Below are 24,947 nucleotides of genomic sequence, written 5' to 3'. Positions count from 1 at the left end.
TGTATACAGCGATATCGTCCAGGTAGGCAGCGCTGAATTCTTCGAGCCCTGCCAAGACCTGGTTCACAAGACGTTGGAATGTGGCGGGGGCATTCTTCATGCCAAAGGGCATGACCTTAAATTGATAGTGGCCATCGGGGGTGGAGAAGGCTGACCGTTCCTGAGCCCTGGGTGTGAGGCCGATCTGCCAGTAGCCCGCCGTCAGGTCGAAGATACTAAGGTAGCGGGCGGCCCCCAGCCGGTCGATCAGCTCGTCTGCTCGGGGGATGGGATGAGCGTCGGTCCGGGTGACAGCGTTCAAGCCCCGGTAGTCGACGCAGAATCTCAGTTCAGGGGCGGTGCCGGGGGCCGCGGCCTTGGGAACTAATACAACCGGACTGGCCCAGGGACTGTCCGAGGGCTCGATGACCCCGATCGTGAGCATCTTGGCCACTTCCTCCTGTATGCAGGTCCGTACCCGATCTGGTACGCGGTAGGCCCGGTGCCGGACAGGGGGACTGTCCCCGGTGTCTACGTCGTGCAAACACCAAGGGGTGACCCCGGGGGTGAGTGAGAACAGGGCAGCGAACTGCAGCAGGAGGTCCCGGCAGTCCTGGCGTTGCTCCGAAGTGAGGGCGTCGGAGAGCCGGACCCCATCCACGGAGCCGTCCTTCTCCTGAGTCTTTAAGAGATCCGGGAGGGGCTCGGAGTCTTCTTCTGTACCACTGTCGGTCGCCATCAGGAGGCTTAGTTCGGAGCGCACAAAGTGTGGTTTGAGCCGGTTGGTGTGGAGGACCCGCAGGGGGTTCCGGGTGGACCCCATGTCGACGAGGTAAGTGACGGGGCTTTTACGCTCGACCACTTTGAAGGGCCCCGTCCACTTGTCTTGCAGGGCACACGGTTCGGTGGGGGACATCACCCATACTTGCTGCCCAGGCTCGAACTCAACGGAGGAGGCATTGTGATCATACCACCTTTTCATGTCCTCCTGACTGGCCTCGAGGTTCGCCTTGGCCATCTCCCTGAAGCGCCGGGTCTGGTTTCGTAGGGCCAGGAGGTATTTGAAGACGTCTGGAGGGGTCGTTAGGGGGGCCAACTCCCAGCCCTCCTTCACGAGGCTGAGGGGCCCTCGCACAGGGTGTCCGTATAGGAGTTCAAAGGGGCTAAAGCCGAGGGACTTCTGGGGTACTTCTCGGTAGGCGAAGAGGAGGCACGGGAGCAGTACATCCCACTGGCGACGGAGAGGCTCTTCCAATCCCCCAATCATCCCTTTGAGAGTGCGGTTGAACCGCTCCACTAGTCCGTTTCCTTGGGGGTGATAGGGAGTCGTGAATCTGTATGTGACCCCGCATTGTTGCCAGAGGGACTTCATGTACTTCGATATGAAGTTCGTACCTCGGTCGCTGACGACTTCTCGGGGGAAGCCTACCCGGGAGAAGATCCCCATCAGGGCCCGGCCAACCACTGGAGCGGTCACGGTCCGTAGGGGCACCGCCTCGGGATAGCGGGTGGCATGGTCCACTAGTACCAAGATGAACCTGTGTCCTTGTGCCGTGCGAGGGTCCAGCGGCCCCACAATGTCTATCCCCACCCTCTCGAACGGGGTGGTGACCACCGGGAAGGGTTGTAGAGGAGCCTTAAGCTTCCGGCCACTCTTCCCGCTTGCTTGGCATGTGGGGCACGATCGGCAGTGGTTCAGGACGTCATTCCTCATTTTTGGCCAGAAAAAGTGGGTCACCAGTCGACTGTACGTTTTATCTTGGCCCAGGTGCCCAGCCAGGGGGACATCGTGGGCTAGGTTGAGTAGAAAGTCTCGGAAGCGGAGCGGTACCACCAGAACTCGACTGGCCCCCAGCTCGGCGATTCTTTGCTCGCTGTAGAGCAGGTCGTTATCCCAGTAGACCCAGTGGGTTCCGGTGGTGTCCCCGGCGGCTTGGGTGCTGGCTTGTTGGCGAAGCCCCTCGAGGGAGGGACAGGTCTTTTGCTCCTGGCGGAACTGTTCTTGGGTGGGCCCCCCTTCTTGCCGCCACTGAGCCAGATCCGGAAGGTCCTGGGGTTGCGCGTTTTCTTCGGGGGCCGGGTCTGGGAGGTCGGCCTCGCCGTTGTCCTCTACGGGGGCAACCGGGGGCGGAGGTGCCGGCCATTCGGTTTCTTCTGATCGGGGGGCGGCCCGGCCGGCCATGGATCGGGTGGTTATGCAGGCCCAGTCCGGGAGGCCCAGCATCCCCAAGTGCTCTCTTCTCTCGACGGTGGCCCACGGGGAACTCTCGAGGTCATTCCCCAGGAGGCAGTCCACGGGGGCATCGTCCCGGACCGTCACTTTCAGTAGGCCGGAGACCCCTCCCCATTCAAACGGGACGCAGGCCATCTTGCACATGCTTTCAGAGTTATCTGCCGAGCGGACGGGGCAGAGAATGTTCGGCAAGATCTGCTCGGGTTTCACCAGGTGACAGCGGACGGCCGTCACGCTGGCGCCGGTGTCGCGCAAGGCCTCAGCTCTCTGTCCATTAATGGTCACCCACTGACCGTATTTCCTGGTGTTGGCGGGTAGGGGAGCCCGCGGAACCATGTCTCTTCCCCCTAAGCATGCCAGGACCATGGCGGCCGGTTCCCACCCTTGCTGGTCCGGCTCACACTCCTCGGGACCCTCCAACGACTGCTCCTCCCCCAGGGCAGCGGCAGCTACCTGGCGGGGTTTGGGCGTTTGGTTCAGCGGGCAGTTCGGATCGTTGGCGTAGTGGCCTAGTCGCTGGCATCTGTGGCACGTGACGTTGGCTCGGTACCCAGGCCGCAATGGGGGGTTGCCCCGGCCGGTCGGCGGCGGGGTGCTGGCCACGGTTGTTGCTGGCAAGGCGTCTCTCCCCCGCCCCTGGCCTCCTCCTCCTCCCCGAGGACGGTGCTGGCCTTGGTTGCTTCTGTTCTGGTCGTGTGGCCCTTTCCGGCCCACTCGGGTGCTCTCCCACCGGTCAGCTTCGGCGGCGAGCTGCCGGGGGTCAGTCAGCTTACTGTCGAGTAGATGCTGCCGGAGCTCGACGAAGCAGTTGTTTGACAGGTGTTCCCATACCATGAGGTTGAAGAGCTGTTCGTAGGTGGTGACCTGACTTCCCTTGATCCAACCCTCGAAGGCCCGGCTGAAATAGTTCACGTATTCCACCCAAGTGGTACCTGGGATCCGGGTGCAATCCCTGAACCTCTGGCGGTACATCTCGGGCGTGAGGCCGTAGCGGGTGAGGAGGGCAGCCTTCATGTGGTCGTAGGACGACATTTGGTGATCGGGGAGCTGCAGCAGGGCATCGCGACCCTCGTTGATAAATCTCCCCCAAAGTCCGGCTCCCCAATCACTCCGGTCGATCCGGTGGGAGGTCATTGCGAACTCATAGGCCTTAAACCATTGTTGTATGTCGTCTTCTCGGACATACTCGCGGACCACATCCTTGGGGATGTGAACTTTTTTCTCAGTTGGTCCCGGGGTGTGTGGTCTTTCAGGCACCCCCAAGTCCTTATGCTGTTTGCGCAGTTCTATCTCTGCCAATTGGCGCTCGTGCTCGAGCGTTATCTTTTTCTCTTCCAGCTCTCTCTGTCTCTGTTTTTCTTCTCGCTCCTCTCGAATCCGCATCTGCTCGAGGTTGAGTTTCTGTTCAGCTAACTTGAGCTCCCCATCCATCTTGAGTCGCGCCATCTCTAATTCGTGCAGTCTGACTTTGTCTCTTTCTCGTACCTCCTCCGGTGATAGGCCCGTTCCCCGTTCCTCGGGAGTCGTGGCGTTCCCCTCTGGTGTGACGCTGTTTTGGTCGGAGGGTCTTGTGACCCCCGTTTCTGTCCACGACTCAAGGGCGTGCTTTAGGTCATCCTTGGTACTCAGGCCAGTGGTAGCAATGCCAAGTTCTATGCAAAATTGTCTCAGTTCGCGGTGGTTGTACTCCTCTAGTTTCTCCATTTGGAACTTCTCGGTGGAGCTGCTATCTTTGGTCGACATCGTGCTTTGTCGTGGGGTGAGCTACTCTCTGTACGATTACGCGTTGATTCGGATCGCGCCGCTGGCCACCAATGTTAGAAAAGGTAGACGGACCGGGAGGGTCGGCCGGGGTCAGGAGGAGAGGTCTCCGGGGAGAGCCGTCTCCAGCGATCGTACAGACAAGTAACTTCCCCCCCACAGACAGATATCACACACGGATAAGGTTCAGTGATCTTTATCGACACTTATTTAAGGTACGGTAAAATGGTACAAGGAGGTCTGGACTCAGGGGTCCCCTCGATTAGAGTCTCGTAAGGTAGGGAAGGGGGTAGCGGGACAGTCTATTTACCAATCAGGTAATTCGGATGAGATGGTGATGAGCTCACAATCCTCGAGCTTGGTGGTTAGGTGGTATGGGCCGCGGCAGCGCCAGCAGGTCCCGGTGCGGATGGTCGATACAACGGGCCGCGGCAGCGCCAGCAGGTCCCAGGAAGATGAAGGTTGCAGAGGGCCGCGGCAGCGCCAGCAGGTCCCGGTGAGGATGGTCGGTACAACGGGCCGCGGCAGCGCCAGCAGGTCCCAGGAAGATGAAGGTTGCAGAGGGCCGCGGCAGCGCCAGCAGGTCCCGGTGAGGATGGTCGGTACAACGGGCCGCGGCAGCGCCAGCAGGTCCCAGGAAGATGAAGGTTGCAGAAGGCCGCGGCAGCGCCAGCAGGCAGGACGATGGTTCACAAGAGCGGGCTACGGCAGCGCCAGTAGACCGTCAGGGTTGAGTTCACTCGGTGTCTCTCGACTCCAGGATACAACTGCCTTCCTGCTCCGGAGCTGTCTTAGTTATAGGGCTGGTGCCCTTTGATGTCCGGACCCTCGCACTTGGAGGTCGGAGGGTCCGGGATGAAGGTGTCCAGACACCCAGCAGGGGGTGGAGCCAGCGCCTGGGGGCGGCTGGAGGCGATCGGCACCTGGCGGGGGAAGAGCTCTTGACGCTTCGTTCTCCCATTGACCTGCCAAGTGGTCCGCTCACCTCCTGGGTGGATGGTGGTGCCGGGATGTCGGGGCCGGCCAGGCCCGGGGTTAGGGTCGAGGTGAGGCCACGCGGCCGCGTGGTGCAGGGCCCAAGATGGCGGCTTGACCTGGCCGGGGAAGCCGGTGGGGCTGGACCCCGTGATGAGTAGGGGTCCGAGGGCAGAGGGTCCGTCGGGAGACGGAGTACAGGGGCTTGTCACGGGGGTATGCTGGGTGGGCCGGAGCTCGGGCCCTGTCGTGCGGGGGGGGAGCCAGCCCTCTGTGTGGCCTGTCCAACACTGGGCAAAAAACAAATCATTTCTGAATACCTTCCAAATAGTCCCGTTAACTATTGTGGTATAAAAAGTGCTGCACCTTATTTGATGTATCTCTTGTTCTTAATACATATATGTTACCCGTGTATCTTACAATCTAAAAGAACGCCAACAACCGTCCTATGTATTCCGGTCTCCTGTCGAGTATGGCGTTTTTTGGCGTCTTTTTAGATTGTAAGATACACGGGCAACATATATGTATTAGGAACAAGAGATACATCAAATAATGTGCAGTGCTTTTGATACCACAATAGTTAACTGGGACATATTGGAAGTCTGCACCGGGACAGAATTAGTACCGACACAGAGATATTACCAAGCGACTTGCCAGGAATACAGCCCTGATAAAGTAGAGGGAACACCCTAATCGAGAAAACACGTGTTGGCTAAAGGTTGAATGAAGATTGAAAATAAAAAAAAACAACAAATATTGATTTCATTTGTATTGAAATAACCTACATAATGGTATTTGGTACACTAAGTGTGTGCTCAGGGTTAAGGCTGAATATTATTAGGACTTTATGACGAGGTCCTCTTTGGGGGGCTGTAGGGTGATTACCTCCTCCCTTTGAGCACCTTCAGAGTACACTGTGAAGGCACATACATACATAATATACAGTGAGCACCCAATCTGTCACTCACCTCAAATTCACCCTTTCAAACTCTTAACCATCCAAATAGGCACATAAAATAAACAATGGCAATCCACTGCACATTGTGCATAATGCCCTATTTCCCCATCAACATCATACCCATGAGGTGTATGGGTGAACGATAAACTCTGTGCAGTCCAACAAATAAATCGCAGAGATATATAATGGGGAAACAGGTCAAATGTGCTTTATGTAGATCTTTAGAGCGCTGTTCTTTGAGCAATGTCATCAGTGGCAACATATAAATGCCAGAGACCTTGGGCTCCATGTGCATGCTTATGCATAATACACCAAGATATATTCAGTTCACGATGTGGACTATATAAAATATGATTTGTTACTTTTACTGGGTACATTTTTAGCATTTATTAATTTTCTGTGACTCGTAGCCAGCCATATTGGGAAAGTGATCTTTTTGGTAACAGAGATAAAGCTACGTGGTAAATAAATGTTTAATGGGTAAGAAACTCAAAACAGTTTGCCATTTGGAAGGGATTTTGCTTATTTTATATTGTGTCAAGTTATTTGCATACAATAGAATATGTTTTCGCAAACATTTTGCTATCAGTACCCTACAATGGCAGAATTTTGCTCAAGGTTAAAAATGGCCTAGTCAGACCACTAGTATCTTGCTCTCACTCCAACAGCTAGCTTACCCAGAAGGAGTTTTCACATGGCCATGGGAAGCGTGCACATAGAGTGTTTCTTGCTGCACATGTATAAATTAAATTTGAGACAATATTGGTCAGGACCAGACTTAAAATCCTCTGCTTACCTACTAGTACCTGCCAAAGATTCTCCATGTTATTCCCCACAATATATTTGGCTAGTGTGTCTCTAGCTGCTCGTTTCTCCCTGGCTATCACTTATTTCTGGTCATAACAACATCAAGATTACTTGGATGGTGTTTCACAATGTGGTTGAATAATCCTGAAAATCACAGTGTGCTTAATCAGAACATCCATAACCTTAGGATAGCCTTGATGGTTCTGCAACGCATCACATACGCCAGCCAAAGGCAGATAAATTCCCACTTGACCAAAGTTCAAGAGTTTTGACATGCCAAATTATAAAGATGATTACGTTTGCAGTGTGTATCAATAGAGTAAGCATCATTTAACCTAACACTCTTATCACATTCACCTGGCTGTCCCCCCAAAGACTATGTACATTATGGAATGCCCTACCATCTACAATCCTGATGACCCCTAACCTTCTGCCTTTCAACACAAAGTTAAACTCTTCCCCTACAAACACAAGCCTTGTGCATTAAGTATTTTTTGTCTAATGTACAATCATAATTTTATCCAACCAAAGGTCATTCAGTGTCCTCTTAGTCTCACCTCAGTTGCACGTGAGTGAACAGCACGTGATTTTATGAATACTTTCTCACACAATACCATTTATTTCGCATATTCCCTGCCTTTTCCTTTCATATTTCTTCATTTTGCCAAGATACCTTTTTATCTCTCTCTCCCTTCTTTCTTTCCTTATATACTTGTTACCTTACTTTCCAAAATGTTTCATTTTTTCAACATGCATTCCTGTGTTCTTCCTTCCATTTCTTTAGTTTGTCCTTCTGGACTTTCCCTTTTCCCTCCTTCCAATCCTCTCGCTCTTCCACATGTAACTCTCCACCTCCTAACTTATTTTTTAAAAGCCCAATCCTTGTTTTATTCTGTATATTCAGATTCAGTTTTATCAGTAAATGCATGTTTACGTCCTTATCTGAATTGTGTGACACCAATTCTTTTCATTAACTTTATTATAGTTCCAAAGAGTGGACCACGTAACCTGCAAGTGTACGATGCAACATCCAGTAGTTTGACTGTGAAGTGGGATCATGCCACTGGTCGGGTTCAGAGATACAACATTGCTTACCAACCTTCAGTGGGTGGCGGGCCAGAACTAACGGTAATACATGTTAACATGCTTAACTTCATAGAGATTTAATTATTGGAATGATATTTCTTGGGGTGACAGCTGCCTAAATTGACAAATCTCTACATTGTACAATGTTCAAATCTTATGTGTACATTACTCTGGGCAATGGTTTTCACAACAATCAACACACTGTGCACGCTAATCCAATTGAGGAGCAAATAGTGAACCTAATTTTGTCCCCAGTTTAGCATCATCATATTAACACTTGAGATGCTTATTATGCATGGTGCATATGTCTCCTTTACTCACATTAAGCAGGGTCTTTTGACACTGGCGTCCTAAGCATGACCTTAGACTAGAGACATATTAGGAAGATTTCTGAAGGAATTATGTTTTTATAGACCAAAACCACAAACAGTAAAAAAGAGAGGGAAACTGATTGTTTCTTTGAACTCTACCATGTGCTTTAACATAGCCATCTCATATCTAGCTCACTGTGCTAGATTACAGTTCTAACTTATGAACTGCACAGTAACAAAATTATCTCTGTGACAAAAGCAGTAACCTACTGAGCTATACACATAAAATGTTGTTCTTTGTTATGCATGGCACACATTCTTTGCAGCCGACATAATAACCCTCTGCGCTACCGATGATGAGTCAAAACTGCCACTAGGCAAAACTCCCATCTCTCTCCAGCAATTATATTAATCACCAGAGTTAACCTGACACTTTTATTGTTGCCTTAAAACTGCTGAATATACAAGGAACGTTGCAGTGCTTTTAAAACTGCTGCACTGCTATAAAACTAGCCCCCGTTAACAAAACCGGCCCCACTCTTCCAGCCTCCAAGGGAAACACCCAGTGCCCGGTCCTGGCTTCCCCAGGATGGGAAAGCTGCCTCATGGAGCAGCCTCCATATGCTCCCGGGAAGGTGCATGAGATTTGTAGGCAACAAAGTGTCAACTTTGCTAAAGCTGCTCACTGTAATAAGTTACATTAATTTTGACTTGAGGTACAAGTCGGGCTTAATGTAACAAATTGTTTGATACCTTGAAGTGCTCACTTTGGTTGCACCGTTCAGAGGTTGGCACAGCCGAGGGGGTCAGTGTGTTACCCTTACTCCCCATTTGGGTGACTCAGTCTTTCCAAAGTAAAAACAGTTGTTTTGTGTTTCTTACTGTCAGGACATGTAAAGTACATGTCCTGCCTGTGTCATTTGTTGCACTGTGCCTTTAGGGCTTGTGAGGCCTACTAGAGGGGTGACTTACACACATGTCCACAGGAAATGGTCGCTTTGCCATCAATCAATCAATCAGGGAATTCTAAGCGCGATACTCACCCGTGAGGGTCTCAAGGCGCTGGGGGGTCCAAAGATCTGTTTAGCCGAAGAGCCCGGTCTTGAGGGTCTTCCTGAAGGTGTTCAGGGAGGGGGCGCGTCTGATGTCTGCCGGTAACTCGTTCCAGGTCTTGGCTGCAATGTGAGTGTAGGATTTTCCGCCTGCTCTGGCTCTGTGGATGCGCGGGGTTTTAGCCAGTGCGAGGTTGGAAGATCGGAGGTTTCTTTTGGGCACGTGAAAGTTGATTCGGTCATTGAGGTATTTGGGTCCGTTGTTGTGTAGGCATTTGTAGGCGAGAGTGAGGATTTTGAAAGTGACTCTTTTCTCCACGGGGAGCCAGTGGAGACTTCGTAGGTGTTGACTGATGTGTTCATGTCAGGGGATGCCGAGGACGAGTCTAGCGGCGGTGTTCTGTATTGTCTGAAGTTTGCGGAGTAGGGATTTGTTGATTACATCGTAGAGTGCATTTCCATAGTCCTGTCTGCTGGTGATGAGTGCGTGGGTGACTGTCTTCCTTGACTCAGGGGGGATCCACTTGAAGGTCTTGTGGAGGATGCGGAGGGTGTTAAAGCAGCTGGAGGTGACGGCGTTGACCTGTTGGTTCCTGGTGAGTGATGAGTCAAGTATGATGCCGAGGTTCTTGGCGTGGTCTGAGGGGGTAGGTGGGCTTCCGAGGGCGGTCGGCCACCAGGTGCTGTCCCATGCAGAAGGGGTGGTACCGAGGACGAGGACTTCTGTCTTCTCGGCATTGAGCTTCAGGCAGCTGTTGGTCATCCACACTACGACTTCTTGCATTCCTTTCTGAAAGTTGAGTTTGGCAGTGGCGGGGTCTTTGGTGAGGGAGAGGATGAGCTGGGTGTCGTTGGCGTAGGATACGATGTTGAGGCCGTGCTGTCAGATGATGGCTGTGAGGGGGGCCATGTAGATGTTGAAGAGGGTTGGGCTCAGGGATGAACCCTGTGGGACTCCACAGGTGATTTTTGTGGGGTCGGAGAGGAAGGGTGGGAGTCTGATCCTTTGGCTTCTACCGGTGAGGAATGATCGCAACCAGTCCAGGGCTGTTCCTTGTATGCCTGCGTCGTGTAGTCTGGCGACTTGTGTGTGGTGGGAGACGGTGTCAAAGGCCGCTGATAGGTCAAGTAGGATGAGGGCTGCGGAGTGGCCTTGGTCCAGGAGGGTGCGGATGTCATCTGTAGCGGCTGATAGGGCAGTCTCTGTGCTGTGGTTGCTTCGGAATCCGGATTGGGACGAGTCGAGGATGGCATTCTCTACAATGAATCGTGTCAGTTTCCTGTTGACTGTTTTCTCTGCAACTTTGGCTGCGAAGGGGAGGAGCGAGATGGGCCGATAGTTCTTGAGGTCGGTGGGGTCAGCTGTGTGCATCTGGAGCAGAGGTCTGACTTCTGCGCGCTTCCAGTCGTCTGGGAAGGCGCCTGTTTTGAAGGTGATGTTGATGGTGCGTTGTAGTTCGGGTGTCTACGGCTCTGTGGTAGATGTGAGGGGGCAGGGGTCTGTGGGGGCTCCCGAGTAGATGCTTTTCATGATCGAGGCGGTGTCTTCGGCCATGATCGGTGTCCAGTTGGAGATCGTGGGCTGACTGGTGTTTCTGGGGGAAGGGGGCCGTCTGTGGCACCTGGTGGATGGTCGATGAAGTTGTCGTAGAGGTTTTTGGTCTTGAGGTGGAAATAGGTTCCAAGCTTGTCATAGAGGTCTTGGGATGGGGTGATGTCTGTGGCCTCGCTGCATGGGTTGGTGAATTCTTGAATGACACTGAAAAGTTCCTTGGAGTTGGTGGAGTTGGCCAGGATTTTGCTGTGGATGAAGTTCCTCTTGGTGGGTCCGTCATTGCGTCCTTGTAGGTGGTGTGGTTTTCGGTTGTCTTGGTGTTTCTCCAATTCTTCTCCTGACGTCTGCAGGTGCGTCTGGCTTCTTGGAGAGCATTTGTGAACCAGGCGGCTTTCCTGGGGCGTTGTCTGTCGGGCTTGCGTTGCGGGGCGAGCTCATCTGTGCAGTCGGAGATCCAGGTGTGGAGTTCTCTGGCTGCGTCGTTTGCGTCGGGTGCCCAGGTGTGGTTGTCTTGGGTGAGGGTGCCTTTGTTTCGAAGTTTTTGGGGCTTCATGTTTTTCCTGTGGTTTGCTGAATGGTATGTTTATAAACATTTTGGCGATTGAACATAGAGTAAATTACTTGAGAATTACTATTCATTTTAAATTGATGTTTGTTGTCCAAGGATTTCACACTCTTTCTGATCTTAAAATATTACAAATGCTTTTGTTATATTTTGAGTAGAGATGGTTAAATGACTACAACCTGGTCATACAAATTTTATTTCAAAAGTCAGTCCATATATCTTGTATGATAACCAGATAAAATTCCTTGGTGGATAGGAAGTTCAACATGGTGAACAAACATAACATGGATGTAATATGATGCATCTTTTCTAGATATAAAACGCAGGCTGAAATACTCAGAACAAAAGAGAACAGGCCCACCTACCTCTGTAGCCAGAATTTGTGACAGTCACTGAAACGGCTGCCTTTTGTCATAAAAGAACATTTTGTGTAAAAAATCGGATCCATAGGAGTGCAATCTGTGTCTTTTTCAACCGTTAGAATGTGACTTGCAGAGAAGGACGTGGCTTTCTTTTTGCTTATATTTTGGGTCACTATGTACAAAATAATCAGGCCTTTCTAACATGAGTGCGCTTCACCTTCTACCCAACAAGGAATGTACCAGATTGTAGTCATAAAATCCTAGTGATGCCAAATACACCTTTTTGGCGAAAATCACCAACACCATCATCTAACAAACAACACAGTGGATTTTTAGTTTTCAATATAACCTATTGGCGAGGCTGCTTCAAATGCACATTGGAGACATTTGAAGTGGATCTCTCCCATATACTATTGGATTTGCAACACTCAAATCTATGAACAAAGTAATACTCTGCAGAGGAAGGATGCAAGTGATGTGTGGGCAGAGATTGGGGACAAATATCTTACAGTATTCGGAGCTAATCCTTTTTTTTTCATTGGGTGAGGTTTTTCTTCGAACAAGCATATCTTCACATGCCAGCCAAACGTCAGGCATTTTTGGTATTTGGATCCAGAATTGGCACGAAGGTGTACAGTAAAGGATGAGAGAGTTCTTTTGTCAAGGACTGGCAACGGGATATATTGGTCTGGCACGTTTAGAAGATTTAGAAAAGTCCTATACCATAGTGCCCACCTAAGTCCAAATGAAATGATTATACCAAGTTTGTTAGGTTCATGTATATGACACTGTGGCACTGTCTAGGATGGACATTGTATTTGTAGATATATGTCTGCCCATTCTAATATTACTTCTCACGCTCAGCCTTCAGGGGGAGGCTTGTAATTTGTGGAACATTTGGATGTGTTTCTGTTTCTAAGCCAGCACTTGAAGAGCTTTCAGTTGAGTGAGTGCCTCATATTGCCTATGATGTAGAGTGAATCACGTTTAGGTGCTGATTGCATGTCAAAACTCATGTTTCTGTAAACCACAAACAAGCTGTCCGTCCTTTCATCATCATTAAAGAACTGAAGAGGATTCAAACAGTTAGTGAGACAGGACACATGCTGGGACTTGACAGCTGGAAATGGCATTTTCAGCATTCCAAATGCTGCTCATAATTACTGTGCAGAGCCTTCCAAGACCAGAAAAAATATTGCCTCCCAAATTGACTTTTGACAGCCTTTGCAGCATGGGTTCACTCAAATTAAAACATGTAGTTAGGTTATGCTCCTTTAGTGCCCTCAACACGATCTTTTATTTTTAATTATAAGATTTTTTGGGGAAAAGCTGTTTGTTTATTCCAGAAATGTTTATAGACACTAAGATCATGCCTACAGTGAATATATGATTGAATGGAGTAGAGTTGGGAGACTGTCGTGTAGAAGAGGTTGCGCTTGTTCATGGAAAAGTCACAATGCCCTAACAACAGCTTCTCTTGAAGGTGGACATCTAACACCACAAAGTAAATACATCTTTCACTAATATTTACACAAGTTTTCCTGAAAGATTTATATTTAATTAACTAAACTGCAAAAAAAACATCATTTTACTATTCTTTTTGGAATTTGATGTCGACTGACCCTATTACCAAGAAGCAACAAATCACTTACAGATAACGGACCCGATTCACAGCGTTTGTACTGTGAATTTCTTAGATTTTTCATGCCTCTCTTCTGAAATCCAGGTGTAAGCCCAGCAAGTTACACCTACTCTTTGCAAACTCTTAAGGAATTGTGCCCAATATGTTTAATGCAGTGAGAGTAACTCAAACCAGGATTACTTCACCTGAAACGCTATTGTGTGCCCAGGGCATAGTGTGTATGTGTGTGTGAAGGTGGGTGGGTATGTTGGGTGAGTGCGCGCACCTATGTAATGTCTTCATATTTTCAAGATTTCAGGAGTGACAGAACTCTTATTAGACAGGTTACGTTTTCTTCTAAGATTTTATGCTGCAAAGGAATGTCGGAGTTAGAATGATGTTCAAATTAACATGGGTACTGGTTGTTGTAGGAAAGATAATGACCTTAGAGGGATGGCAATGTTCTCACATTGAGTAGAAAAGGTTCACAATAATATTATTTTGCAACAGGATAGTCTATTTTCAAGATATCCACGACTTCCAAAAATAGGTTATATTGAGCATCATGGCTTCCTATGGAAAAGTGACCTAAATATGGACCCCATAATATGGTGTGCCAAATGTTGGACTCAAAGACACCATTGACAGTGATAGTTTTCATGATAGTAGCTGGTACAAAAAGATGCTTTATGTTCCTACCACGTGTTTTCATTTATAAACTGCAGATTGGCTTCCTGAAACCATTGCTACTGAAAGTCAGGTGGCAACACACAAAAGCTCAAACACATTCTTTACACCCGAGTTGAAGAGAAGTGTAAAAATCATGCTGGTCTTTTGAGTAAGAATATGGCTGAGAGAAACATCCTCTAATGCAGCATTACCAGTAAGTATGCATTGGAACTGGAAGGGGAGCAGTGGAGCACTGGATCAGTGTTCCACCTCCTGGTTTTCCAGTGGATAGTCACAAATGTTTTGACTTCTTTTTATTCCATTTTATAAAAGAGACTACAAGTAGTCTAAGAGGAAATATCAACATAAGAAGCAGCATACCGACCAATGACTGTATTTTCGCGACAAGAAGGTACCAATGTCCTACTGAAGACTATTGAGATCATAGGATCTTTTTAATCTGTGTTCTATTTGCTATATTGTTTCTTAGATTTTATGCTCTCTAGGTCATGACCTATAAAGTTCTAGACTTGCTCAATAGTCTTCATTCTTTATTTTAGGGCAAATATTTCTTCAAACCATAGAAAATAAGGAAAGAGCCGAAATAGCTTACAAAGTCTAATATCTGTATGTGCGTGTGTGTGAACATGCACAAATGCATGGTGTGATCCGAATAGCCATGAGCAGGTATTTCAATGCTGTAAAACCCTGTACTAGGAAAGAAGCTCCTCAGTTCTTGGTTGTTGTTAATTGAACCTTAAACAAAAGATTGCTTGCAGAACTGTGGGTATCTTAAAGTTAAACAAGATATCCTGCTTGTTATTCACAAACACTTACCATCCACCCAATCTAGAGATGTCTGGAAGATTAGTGTGGTGCTTTGCTTCAATGCACAAAGAACAATCTAAGTTTAGCTTAAGTGCATCTTGAAGATAGAAAAGATTGCTATTGATTTCAATGACAAAGGATGACTGATTGAGAAGAAGGACATGTGAATTAAGTTGATGATTATAACAGACAGAGAGGTAAGAGAGCAGGACTAGAGCATGGCATGGAGTGAAATATGTAAAAATGGGTAAGAAAATTGTCAGAGGTAGGGCAAACGTTTATGGACAACTGCTCACTGTACTTGCGAAGACGAGGCTCATTACGAGTGAGCTAAAATGTTATGTGTGGGTGAAATTATTCCTTATCTTTACAAATCCGTTGTATGACTTACTGTGGATACATATTCTTCATAAAATTGTTGTGGTTGAGGATCAACCTTTTTTACATGGTCCCTGGGTGATCCAACAAGTGCAAACTTTCTTGATAAACCTGTTCCTTCCGCAGCCCTTACCGAGAGGGAAGAACAAGCAATCCAGAATATCTTGTATGTTGACTGTGTTCAAAGTTGAAAGATCTTTCACTGTCCTAGAAGTCTTACAAAGAACACAACAAATAGCTCATTCATTAACTGTGAATTTTTTTTGCAGTTGTTGGAAATGGCCCTTTCTAGGGTGCTTTGTCTCAGCTTTTTGCTTCTGCCCCTCCTGGTTTTCGCTGATCTATGTGCAATCCTCAGAACTTTGAGCGGTTTTGACACTGCCATTCAGTGCCAAAACACTGTGTTTGTTATATCCATACTGGTAATCAGTGTATACATGATTAGCTAATTTGAGCTGTCTGTAAGTCCCTTGTCTAGGGGTAAGAAATATACCTAGGGCATGTTACTCAAATGCTCCTCCGTGGGCCTGCAGCACTGTTTGTACCACCCACGGAGGTAGCTCTTCAAACATGCCACTGGGTTGCCCTTTCGGGCCTCTGTATGCAGGGTACTGTTACTTGGTTTAGACATTTAAAACGCTACTTGCCAAGGTTCTGCATGTCTCTCACTATATCGGAGTATTCCCTGAGGGCAGGGTGTGGTGTCAGGAAGAGGTATGGCATGTGAACGTGTGTGCTACCTCCACTGGTAGTGAATGGAACCAGATGGTGTGTTTGGTACGGTAGGACCTCCTTCACATTGGATTGGCATTAGAGATTTGTGTAAAGGTTATTGAGTTGCATTTCCTACATACATTATAGTTTTTGATATTGATGAGTTAGTAATGGGAAATCCTCTCTGGTGGTGGGAGGTGATTTGACATTACTAACGTGGAAATACCACTGTTAGTAAGTGGGTATTTCGATGCTTGCTGCTCTGTGTGCCTGTCAGCCTGTCTCCACTTCACATCTGGGTGCTGGGGTGACTGTTACATATGTGCATTCCTGATATGCAGCCGTAAACTAGGGGCTCAAGGGAAACTGCAGACCCCTGACTCACAGGGGCCTTCCTGTGAAAGATGAGAGGGGGTGGAATTGGCACCTGCATTCCAAAGGAGCAGGGTCTTAGCCCTACTAAAGATGCTGATCAATCCTCCTAGGGTAGGATGGCAGACAGGACAGAATTTAATGAGGGCCTGTGCATTTCAAAGGTGGCCTTTTGAACTGATCTATTCTTCAAAGGCCATTGCGGGTATACTGGGGCTCTGTCCTCAGAAGTTAGAGATGCTTGAGGGTTTGGAACCATACTATGCTGGTTTGATTCTGGGACATCAACAAAAGAAACTATTGGGGCAGGAGGGACTGCAATTGCATTATCCGCGGATTTGTGGTGGCCTGGGGCTTGTCATGTTCTCGGAAGGGGACTATCACTTGGTGGATTTTGCCTGGATGTTGCTGACCTGCAGCTAATTGCCAACTGTTGTGATCTGGGTCCCTAAGCACTCTCCAAAGGCAAGTTGGCTGGCTTCCTGTCCACGTGATCCCAGGGACTGAAAGAATCTCTCCATTTCCACAAGATCGTAAGGACCGCGCAGTGTGTGGCGGAAATGGGTGGAAGTGATCGTCGTTTGAGACAAGGACCACCCCGACGTATGACGTAATCACACTGTGCAGAGGACTGTAAAGATCAGCAGCCCACCTGGGGTGCCAGAACTTGCGGAGTTCGAGGAGTGCGGGTGAAGTTTGCTGAGTCCGAGGGACCCCCACTTACAACCGGAAATATGTACTTGCTCGCACTAGCGAGGGGTGTTGGGGGAAGTTTGATGAGTCCGCTGGACTGGACTGTTTCCAACCTCCAGATCGGGAGGATGACAGTGCCTGACATCACTGCCTCCCTCCAAACCCGACAGCTCCCTCTCCCTGGAACCACTCTTTTGTTGAGAATATCATGACTGGACCCGAGGGGTCTCATTGTGCCTTGTGTTCACCCATGGCTGCCTGCCTGGCTGCAGCTTTCCGCTCCACCGGAGGGATAACATTTCTCCAATTTGGAAGCACATCAGCTTTTAATGTCAATCTTTTGCCTATGGGGGGAAGATAGTGATATTGCACTCGTGAAGGTGCTTCTGGGTGCCTGAGGACTTCATCTGGATGGACGAGAACACTAAATTGTTTTCTTCCGTTTTAGGTGGTCTTGACAATCTAATCAAAGTGTCCCCAGCGGGTGCAACGTGTATTTTTGGCTGGAGTGGTTTGAGTAGCTGAAGGGGCGGGGTCACGAGGCATAGTCAAAACCTGTGATTGCTTGACCATTACAACCGAATGGGGTATGCGCTAGCATTATCTTTTAGCTATGACACATATATTCATATACATAAATAACATAAGCTAAAAATGCGAATACTCGTAAGATGCTTCTCTAACCAGTTCTACACCAGTGTACCTAACCTAAGTGTAGTACAAGGTAAGAAGTAGGTGATATATTCTATAGTATGGTAGGCTATAGTATGGTATGCTCAGTCTGGTATGCCAAGAGTCCCTCTAGGTTCTAGTCAGCTCCATACCTTGAGAATGAGAGAGATGGGAATCTCTTTACGGGTCTCGAACTCTAACACCCCGCAAAGGGAGTCAGAACACTTGAAGCTAGATTTTCTGCGAGCATGGATGACAGCGTCTCTTGTCAGTGCGTCAGGCCGGGACACGGGCTCCTCTAAAATCGAGGTCTCCTCCAACTTGCTTGGTCAAGGGAAGGTATATTTATACCTGGTAGGTGCCTTGGAACGTTATCATTGACGTAAAGTCGGGCAGAGGAAGACGTCAGGAATGAACCCTTAAGGAATAGCGGTTCATGCATAATAAATGAGTTTTTGGAGAAATCAATAATCCTGTGCTAGGGGAACTCCCAAGAGCTTAAGGGTCTGGTTTCTAAGAACTCTTTGTGACGTTGGGATGGACGAATGTAGGTGACAAGGCCTGTATTTGGATAGCACAGCTAATGCCTAAATAAGGACTGGGATCTTATGCCTATATAAGGGCAATGCGAATTTGCCTATATAAGGACATGTTTCAGGAAAACCTATATACGGACACCTAAAGTGGAATACAGCAGCAGGTTGTTTTGATTTCAATTTATGTGTAATACAAACACCAGTGTTTTATACATATGGTGTGGAGTGTTATTGGTAGAGTATGCAGTGTGTTGCTAAGGTGGTATGGTGCCGACACTTTACACTTTGACCCTGAGGATAAGCCTGACTGCTCTGTACTAAACTACCCAAAGATGAGCACAGGTTATCGGGCAAGTATATTGTGCTCATCCTATCTAGGGCAATGGATTCTGTCTGGCTTCAATGTGTCCCAGCCAGCCAGAAACTGCTGAACCTAAAAGCAGTCAAGAGATGCTTCAATACGAGTCAATTGGCAAATTATAAATATATAGACCATATAGGAACCTTGCATGCCACAGACAGGGTTTGACTACATTAGTGGACATTTCTGGGGTTCACATTGCACACCGCTGCCTCCACAGCAATAGGATACCTGAGCTTCCCAATGCTTGAAAGGGTGCAGTCATATATATCTCTGTCAATGTCTTTTGATTAGAAGGTGTTGTCTGACATCATTCGCCCTGTAGAAGCCGACAGAGATTGATAAGAATTAATTTACAGTGGAACCATGGGGTTTCATCTTGAATTTACAAATAAGTTCTGACAAGGAAGACATAACAAGAGCCAATGCCTGTACAGCTAAGTGCTGAAAGGCTTTCATCTTGTCTTCCAATTATTAAATTCAATCTTTCTCAATCTGTTGGACAGTTGCTTGCTCACAGTGGGCGTTTCCTGTAATTACACTACTGTTTCAACATCTCATTCCATTAAACTTATTAAATCATTGTACACTTGTCTTTGAACTCCCAGACACTAGATATTGTAGCCTCAAGCTGCAAAACACAACTCTTTCAAACATAATTAAGGGGAATATAAAATGTAATCCTTACTCAGGGTGGTGCCATGTGAGCTTATGGTAGAGCTTTACCTGCATGAGATCTGGCAAGCCATTATATCTTGCTTAAATCTTTCAGAGAGAGCAAATGGGGTCAGATTTTTGAAAAGTTAATAGGGTTATTGAAGCACATTATCTTTTCATAAAATCATTGCAATGTGACATATATCACCCAACGCTGCATTTGGATCAGTGGAATATATTCAGGTGATTATTCTGACTTGGGTTTCAGTAGTCACTTTTCTTTCAGATGTGTCTGAAAGGTTCACAATCTCAAATGTTGAGTAACATCAGTAGGGGAATCCAGTGTCTACTTCAGGGACACAAAGAAAAAAGAGGGTAATTAAGGGGCTTTCAGTAGGCAAGTAAATATCCAAACAAACTAAAAGCACTACAGTGAGCTCATGCTCACCACACCTACAATGCCTCAACAATACCTCCTCTTTGAAGGGCCGCCTCTAAACCTTTCCAGGACTTCACTGTTTCTGGGGCCTCGTTGGACCTCCAGTCTCCTCCAGACTCAGACTTAGGCTCAGATAAACTCAGGCAGGCAAGCAGGGCGAGACGTATTTAGACACACATAATGCAGGGAATCCTAAGCACACTTGTGGCCACCTATGCTCACCTCTGGTCTGCCTGCTGCATTGGGTTGACTCACCAAGGGATGATGCGGCCAAGCTGCCACCACCTCGGTTAGAGTGCATTAACATCTCAATGTCTTGTAGGAGGTTTCAGGACCCTGGCTCAGTAGCCAGAGTATTTTGGCCCCGAAGTTAATAATATTGCGGCTGGAGCACGAAAGGTAAGCTGCACTGGCTTATACCAACCCCTCCACTGCCACACATCACTGCCCTCTGACACTAGATGCCTTGCACACTGCATCACCTGCTGGCTCTTCCTTCATCACCTGTCAGCGCTTCAAAGGCACAGATGATAAACATACTAGCAAAACCGCCCAGAACATTCACCTCTTTGTCTATTTAGATGATGGTCTAGGTTCAATATTTATTTAATCTATTTATTTTAGTTTTTGGTATAGCATATCAGGCCCTGATCACAGGTTGATAGAGAGCTCATCAAAAATATTATATTGATGTAAAGTGCAAGATGCCAAGTTTAGTAATAAAGGAGGGAGAGGTAGACAGACATTCGGTGTGCACTTAAGAACAGTCAAAATGTAGTCGATGAATGGTCACATTTGCAATGGATGCAGCAGATGTAAGTTTGTTTAGCTGTTTGAGATTTTGTCTTCAGAGTGCAGACTGTCTGATGGTTAAAAAAAGGAGTGAGTGCCTGTTGGACTTGGCCCTTTTTGCAGGGTCATCCCTGAACTTTTTGCCCACCTCCTAGCCTTTTTTCTAACATGGTGTTGGTGGTTTTAGGACTCTGGGCACTTTAGCACTGGTTAGCAGTTCAAAGTGCATGTGCTCTCTATCCTCCATAGGCTAACATTGGGACTCCCCCCCCCCCCCTTTATGGGATAGCTCCTAGATTGAACAAAATAAGTATGTCTTGTTTGGAATGGAAATAATAAATGCTGCTCAATGGTGTGCTCAGAATTATTTTCACTATTTTAGGAATGCCAATTTTAGAAGTTGACATTCCTGTGTGCTATGTGCCTGCCTGCCTGATGTGTATTGTATGCAAAAACAACAATTGATAGACAGAATGCAGAACAATGTCATACATTCACCCCAGTATCTGGGCCTAAATCCATCGTTTTTGTGCTCACCATGCCATTCCAGTTTGAACCCAGCCATATGCAAATCAGTCTTGACCCTGTGCCTCATGGGAACAGTCCAGCCCGAACTGCCAAGCCAGGTCCTCCCTGGACTGGAAACAAGCTTCCTAGGACCGGTTTCGGGGTTTCACCCCTCTTCAGCCAGGATAGCTTGATGCCAGTGGCATGGAGAGCACGGGACTCATGTCTGAGCATACCCGTCCCACTCGGGGTGACAAATGCAAAAACAACAATTGATGGACAGAATGCAGAACAATGTCATACATTCACCCCAGTACAGAGATCTGGGCCTAAATCCATCATTTTTTTACTCACCATGCCATTCCAGTTTGAACCCAGCCATATGCAATCAGACTTGACCCTGTGCCTCATGGGAACAGTCCAGCCCGAACTGCCAAGCCAGGTGCTCCCTGGACCGGTTTCGGGTTATCACCCCTCTTCGCCAGAACCCGAAACCGGTCCCAGGATGCTTGTTTCCGGTCCAGGGAAGACATGGCTTGGCAGTTCGGGCTGGACTGTTGTCATGAGGCACACGGTCAGACTGATTTGCATATGGCCATGTCTGAACTGGGGTGGTGGAGTGAGCTAAATAATGATGATGGATTAAACCCAGATCAGTTGACTGGGGGTGAGTGTTTGATTAGCTCAAATGCTCCGTCCATCATCCCCTTTGGTATCGCTTTGTTCGCCCTAAGTGGGCAGGGTATGCCCAGACGTGAGTCCCTTGCTCACTTTGCCACTGGATTCAAGATAGCCTGGCTGAAGAGGGTTATGAACCCGAAACCGGTCCCAGGATGCTTGTTTCCGGTCCAGGAAAGACATGGCTTGGCAGTTCGGTCTGGACTGTTCCAATGAGGCTCAGGGTCAGACTGATTTGCATATGGCCATGTCTGAACTGGGGTGGTGGAGTGAGCTAAAGAATGATGATGGATTAAACCCAGATCAGTTGACTGGGGGTGAGTGTTTGATTAGCTCAAATGCTCCATCCATCATCCCCTTTGGTATCGCTTTGATGTGTATTTTATGTCTGGTTCTAGAAGTGACCGAGGCTGGTGAGGTGTGGGTGGCTCCAGGGAGGGCAGGGTGAGTCAGCACTAGGCTGAATAGAAGATCTGCAATCGGAGTAGTGAGAGGAGTCCCTGAATAGATCTATGCCTGCCCTCTACAATGCTGGCTCCGCCTCCCTGTGGCGTGCCTGATGACCCAGCCCCAGCTCACAAAGGAGAAGGGAAGCCTAGTAAACAAAGTGATTGGTCCCCTCCCAGAGCCAGTTGGGGCTGGAACCTCCAAGACCCTTCCAGAGGCTATAGAAGGGGGCGGACAAAGAAGAAGATGTAATACAAATAGAGGGGCTGTGACCCCATGATTGTGTTGTGCTTGTGCTTACTTGGACTAGGGGGGGACACTCTGCCAGTAGGAACCGCCATGGGACCCAGCTGCTGGCTTCTGGGGGTCCCTGCGTGCTGGCCAGCCTGTGCCCAGCTCTGCCCCTCTGCCTTTTTACTGGACTTGAAAGAACCTACGCTAGAGCAAGTGCTGCTGCACTACAGGATCGCCACCTCGCCGTGTCTGACTGTCCCAAGGGACTGCTGCTCTGCTTGGAAGAAGCTGTCCTGTGTTCTGCTGACCTTTGCCCAGCCTGGCCTCTGCATCTTGGGACTTAGCGCCTCGTGTGCGCTACAATTTGATTCCAGCCCCAAAGGACTTTGATTCCTGCTTGTTTCCAAGAAGAGAAGAGTGCTGGTGGCTCGAGGCGCGCTGCCGCGAAGCGGCCTGCTGCGAGGGAATCCCGGGATGAGGGATTCCCCCGGTGTTGTTTATAGAGCGGGAGACCACCCCACGTATTTGTGCTCTCTAAACGGGAGCCCACCCCACTTTGTGCCTATTTTGAAGGCGGGTGCCCACCCCACATTGCGGTGGATCTGAAGAGCGGGTGCCCACCCCGCATTCCACCGTTTGGAGCGGGAGCCCACCCCGCTCGCATGCATTCTTAAAAAGCGGGTGCCCACCCCGCATTGCTGCTGTGGTGGCGGGTGCCCACCCCGCTTGATGAATATTTGGTACGGCGGGTGCCCACCCATCAATTGGCTTCCTCGAGGTGGTTAGCCCACCCTCCATTTCACTGCCAAGGAATCACCGCCGTGGCCCAAGCCGCCGCAGACGCACCGAGGAAGTCCTGGAGCACCTGAGCGGGGCTCCCGTGCTTGAGGAGAGCCCCGCATGCTGCCGCCACAGTAAGAAGCCTCCCCGAGGAAGGAGATTGGAACCCCAGAGCCGCTGACTGGAGGTGGGGCTCCCATGCCGGTGAGAGCCCCGCGTGTGCCGGAGGCCAGCAGAGACCCGAGAAAGCCCCGGTGAGTGGGGCTTCAGGAGGGCGCAGTGTTGGTGCTCACGAGGCACCAGTGCAGTCGGGCCGGTTCTTCTCGAGTGGCCCCGCAGGAGAGCGGGCCGCTCCAACGTTGGTGGGCAATTTTGATGAAGAAAGCCCCAGAGCGTGGCTCCACACTGCCGCATTTTCACCAGCGCGGGCAGCTGCAACGTTGGCCCCATTTCTTCCATAGGGCACCAGTGGGAGTCCAGAGGGCACAGAAGTGCCGTGCCAGTGCCTCATTGTTTTTATTCACCAGTTGTGCCGCCGTAGCGGGCAACTGCAACATGGGGACCATTTGATTTAGAGTCCCACGGGGGCTCTCATGGCACAGTGAGTGCCAGTTTGGTTTACACAGCTACAACGTTTTGGTGGCCATTTCTGGTCATTTGTTTGGTGGCATTGGGGCACAAGGCCCTAAAGGTGATGTAGGCACCCTGTTAATGTTACTATGGTGCACTGCTGGTTTTATGCCTAATGTATTTACGCTGATGAATGCATAATGTGTTTTTTTATGCCTAATGTATTTACGTTGATGTATGCATAATGTGTTTTTTCCCATGCATTATGTCATGCTATGATTATGCCTAATGCTAATGTGCATGCCTGATATCATGCTATGGTGTTTTAGGTTCATGCCTGATCTAATGTGTTTCTGCTTCATATTAATGTGGTGATGCTAGGTTCATGATCTTGCCGGTAGGTACTGGTTGTTTTGCATTCATTGGTTGTGTTTGTGATGATTCTGGCAGCGACCTGATTGGCGCTGCCTTGTACATAGTCCCCTGTAAATTATGACCTGGTGCCAGTTGGCACAGTGTATATATCTGTGATGGTGATTCTAATGTGTTTTACATAATACAAAGGCTATTTTTGTATAACCTTGTGTGGAGTCTCTTTTGTAGTGTGCGTAATGTGTCGCCGCTGTGTGTGTGTTGCGCAAATGCTTTACACATTGCCTCTGTGATAAGCCTGACTGCTCGTGCCAAGCTACCAAGGGGGTGAGCAGAGGTTATCTTCACTCTATAACTCACTTGCCCTGACTAGACCTGGGGTTTCTGCCTGGCTGTGGTGCATGCCCTAGCCTACCGGCAATCCCTGTTTCTAACAGTGCTCATAAGAATGAATGCACCGCTTCTTACTGGAGAGGGGTTTGTAAAGCACACAGACGAGTCCAACCCATGGACCAAGCACACGGTTAGCCCATCTTCCTTTTATGCAACTGCTCCATGGATGCCTGAAAAGCTTCCCTTTAAGTGGGATAGTTATGGCATATCTCACACTTATAATGCGAAGTGGACGCTGAATGTGTTTTGGACTCTAACACCAGGTTTATGTTATTGATTCACAGCAGGAAATATTTTGTAATGTTTTAAGTATTTGTAATGTGTTTACTCATTATATAGCACCCCTTCATATATATCTGATTCACATAACCATAGGGTGGACGTGTTTACATGGTTTTCATTTTTTTTTAATGACATGGCCTACTGGACAGTCATGGAAATCTGTGACTTATGCACTGAGTAACAGTAGACAACAAGCCATGAGTCGCTGGAAGCTAAAAATGCTGCTGGCGGAGTCCAATGCATGGGAAAAAATAGGAACCAATCAAAGTATGAGTAACATATATAGCAGCATTGCATTCCTCGCTTAT

General features: G+C 48.4%; 1 protein-coding gene across 2 annotated transcripts in view; it reads left to right on the top strand.

The window, feature by feature from the left end:
- The window catches only part of COL12A1 (collagen type XII alpha 1 chain), a 344,609-nt gene that overhangs the window by 197,093 nt on the left and 122,569 nt on the right, over positions 1-24,947 (top strand). For both annotated transcript variants that reach the window (XM_085610958.1, XM_085610959.1), the window contains exon 31: positions 7,699-7,841. In XM_085610958.1, coding sequence (XP_085467084.1) covers positions 7,699-7,841 — 143 coding nt within the window. The remainder of the gene's footprint in view (positions 1-7,698; positions 7,842-24,947) is intronic.

Source organism: Triturus cristatus, chromosome 6 (genome assembly GCF_964204655.1).
Source record: "Triturus cristatus chromosome 6, aTriCri1.1, whole genome shotgun sequence".
In the NCBI taxonomy this organism is placed as follows: domain Eukaryota; kingdom Metazoa; phylum Chordata; class Amphibia; order Caudata; family Salamandridae; genus Triturus; species Triturus cristatus.
Note: the sequence above shows the minus strand (reverse complement) of the source record. Positions and strands in the feature narration are given on the sequence as shown.